Here is a 2,608-nt window from a genome sequence, read left to right as displayed (position 1 = left end):
AATAATAAAGTCCATCTACTCGTTTACCCGCTCCAATCACCGTCCTCGTCGGTAGGTCCTGTATAACACATAATTTGTTAGTAAATTGCATAACACAATTTAATTCATCAGTCAATTGAGATGCCGAAATCAAATTGCAATTCAATTGAGGCACAAAAAGAACATTGTTAATCATCAAGCCTCCTTCAAAAATCACCGAGCCCATTTTAGAAGCATTGGCATAGTTCCCATCCGGCAATCCCACCAGACAATGAGTCACATTTTTCACATTCGTCAAATAAGAAAGGTCACAAGTCACATGATTCGAAGCCCCGGTGTCAATAATCCATCCCAAATCCTGCTTACCATGGAGTTTGGGTTTGAGAGAGTTCAAATGGTCAAGGAGCTGTTGTATCTGGGCCGATGAGACCCCCGCAAGGGCTGCTCCATCAGTTGTAGTCATGGTGCTGCTGCTAGGCTGCGAGGCAGCTTGACCACTAGTTTTGTTTGCGCGTATGGGAGTAGAAGATCCCCTGCCTCGTCCCCCTACACACCCTCCTCCTCGGGCTGATGCCGAGCCACCTCGTCCGGAGCCACGTCCACCTCGAGGTCTGTCACCCCACCAGTCCGGATATCCATGAAGCTGAAAACAGTCGGACTCGTCGTGGCCTTGACGATTGCAATGGGTGCAAGTTTTGTCAGCATTGTCGTTTGGTCGCGGCTTCCTGCCATCATATTGTAGCTTAAAAGCTACTGCATTGTCACGTGGAGGAGACGGTTCCAACCCACGAAGTCTTTCGGCTTGTATAATCTGTTGGTATGCTCGATCAACCCCCGGGAGAGGATCTTGAGCCAGAAGTTGTCCACGAATTGCACCATAAGCATCATCAAGTCCAATTTAAAAATGATGAACATAATCATCCTCTCGAATTTTTTCCATCTGTGCCACAATGTTGCACTTGCAATTCCCACAAGAGCACCTAGGAACCGTGACATAAGCATTCAATTCATCCCACACTTTGGCCAACCGACCAAAGTATAAGGCTACTGCCTCATTCGACCCTTGTTTGCAATCACCAAGAGTCTTCTTCAATTGACACACGCGGGTACCACTTACAACGCAGTACCGATTCTTGAGATTGATCCATAAAAGTCTCGCATCATCATAATCACCGATAGTGGACCGCACCATAGGATCCAAGGTATTTGTCAACCATGAAACCAACATCGAATGAACGGCCACCCAGTCATCAAGTTTCTCTGTTTCGGTTGGTGTGTCAATAGTGCCATCAATAAAACCAAACTTCCGTTTGGCCTTCAAAGCAGTCCTCACTGCCCTTTCCCACTCGTCATAATTATCACCACGAAGCTGAATCGGGGTTATGACGTTTCCAGGTCCGTCACTCGAACCCAGATGATAAGCCAGATCAACCTTTGGCTTGTTTGAACCGTCCTTGTTCTTATCATCATCACCAGCCATCTCACGCAACCAAGAAAAGCACTGGAAGAATCAAATTCTTGATAAATCGATCTAATTTGTGTGATACGTGAAGAATGAATCCCACGCACACTAGAATTTGCGGAAAAAAAAAATTAGAGTCGGATCGTAGATAAGGCTCTTGATACCATGACAAATATGATTGAATAATTCTGTATCAAGTTCTCATTCATTCAACACGGCCATATACAGTATATATATATATATATATATATATATATATATATATATATATATATATATATATATATATTTAGGTATACTTGGAGGGCAAGGCCAAGTATCCTAAGATAACTACCAAGTATCCTAAGATAACTCACAAAATCTCCTAGGATATATTTTCACAATATTCACAAATATCTCGTTTCCTAAAATATATCTCAATAGAGTACCAACTTCCTGAAATAATATTAAGAAAATTAAGTGAAGACATTCCGAGAAAAAAAAAATTACAGAATGTGAAGTAAAATGAAACAAAAGGTAAAGAACACATCACATGTAAATTTAATAAACACCACAGTATGCGGTCTTTAAAAAGCAAGATGCTAGTCACAAGTAAGCTTGCAATATATATAAACTAAACACATCAAGCAGCCTCAAAGATTTTAAAATAGCATTGCTTTGTCAAGCCCCTTCTGGTTCCAGCTACAGATTTTTCATGTTCAGCAATAACCCTGTCATCAGGAGCATAAACCATTATTATTGAAGAGTGAAGACACTGTATATAAAGAGAAATGGTGCAGTTCTAACATATATAGTGGATAAAAAAAAAGGCTTTGGAATATGTTTGAAGCTACATTTACTCACCTTGGAATTAATTCAAAAAATTAGTGCAAGAGAGTAATAAATCATCTTAAAATACTTCTTATTAATTACTACTAGGAAAATTTTTAAATTACCATCCAAAAATGTAACCATTTTCGAACTAACCACCCGTTTAATTTTTTATATTAAATTAAATTAACACCCTTTAAATTAAATAAATGCTCAGATTACCACCCATTTCAAAAATCCGGTGGATTTTCCGACTGTGGGCCCCACCTAACGTTTATTTTGACCCTTTTGACTGATTTTTTCCCCCGATTTTTCTCTTTAAAAATGCTCTCCTAACTTCAATTCACATTTTTCTCT

The 2,608-nt window shown here is 39.7% G+C and overlaps 1 protein-coding gene across 1 annotated transcript; it reads right to left on the bottom strand.

The window, feature by feature from the left end:
• Positions 1-877: 877 nt before the first annotated feature.
• LOC145639884 (uncharacterized) lies at positions 878-1,459 on the bottom strand. The gene has a single exon (XM_081691208.1). It carries the CDS (start codon positions 1,457-1,459, stop codon positions 878-880), a length of 582 nt encoding a protein of 193 aa, XP_081547334.1.
• Between the last annotated feature and the right edge of the window lie 1,149 nt (positions 1,460-2,608).

Source organism: Chenopodium album, chromosome 7 (assembly GCF_948465745.1).
Source record: "Chenopodium album chromosome 7, dcCheAlbu1.1, whole genome shotgun sequence".
Lineage (NCBI taxonomy): Eukaryota > Viridiplantae > Streptophyta > Magnoliopsida > Caryophyllales > Amaranthaceae > Chenopodium > Chenopodium album.
This window is presented reverse-complemented; position numbering and strand designations above follow the sequence as displayed.

Excerpts from the sequence above, each read along its gene's own strand:
- LOC145639884 (XM_081691208.1), bottom strand. The coding sequence starts at position 1,459 with ATGGCTGGTGATGATGATAAGAACAAGGACGGTTCAAACAAGCCAAAG.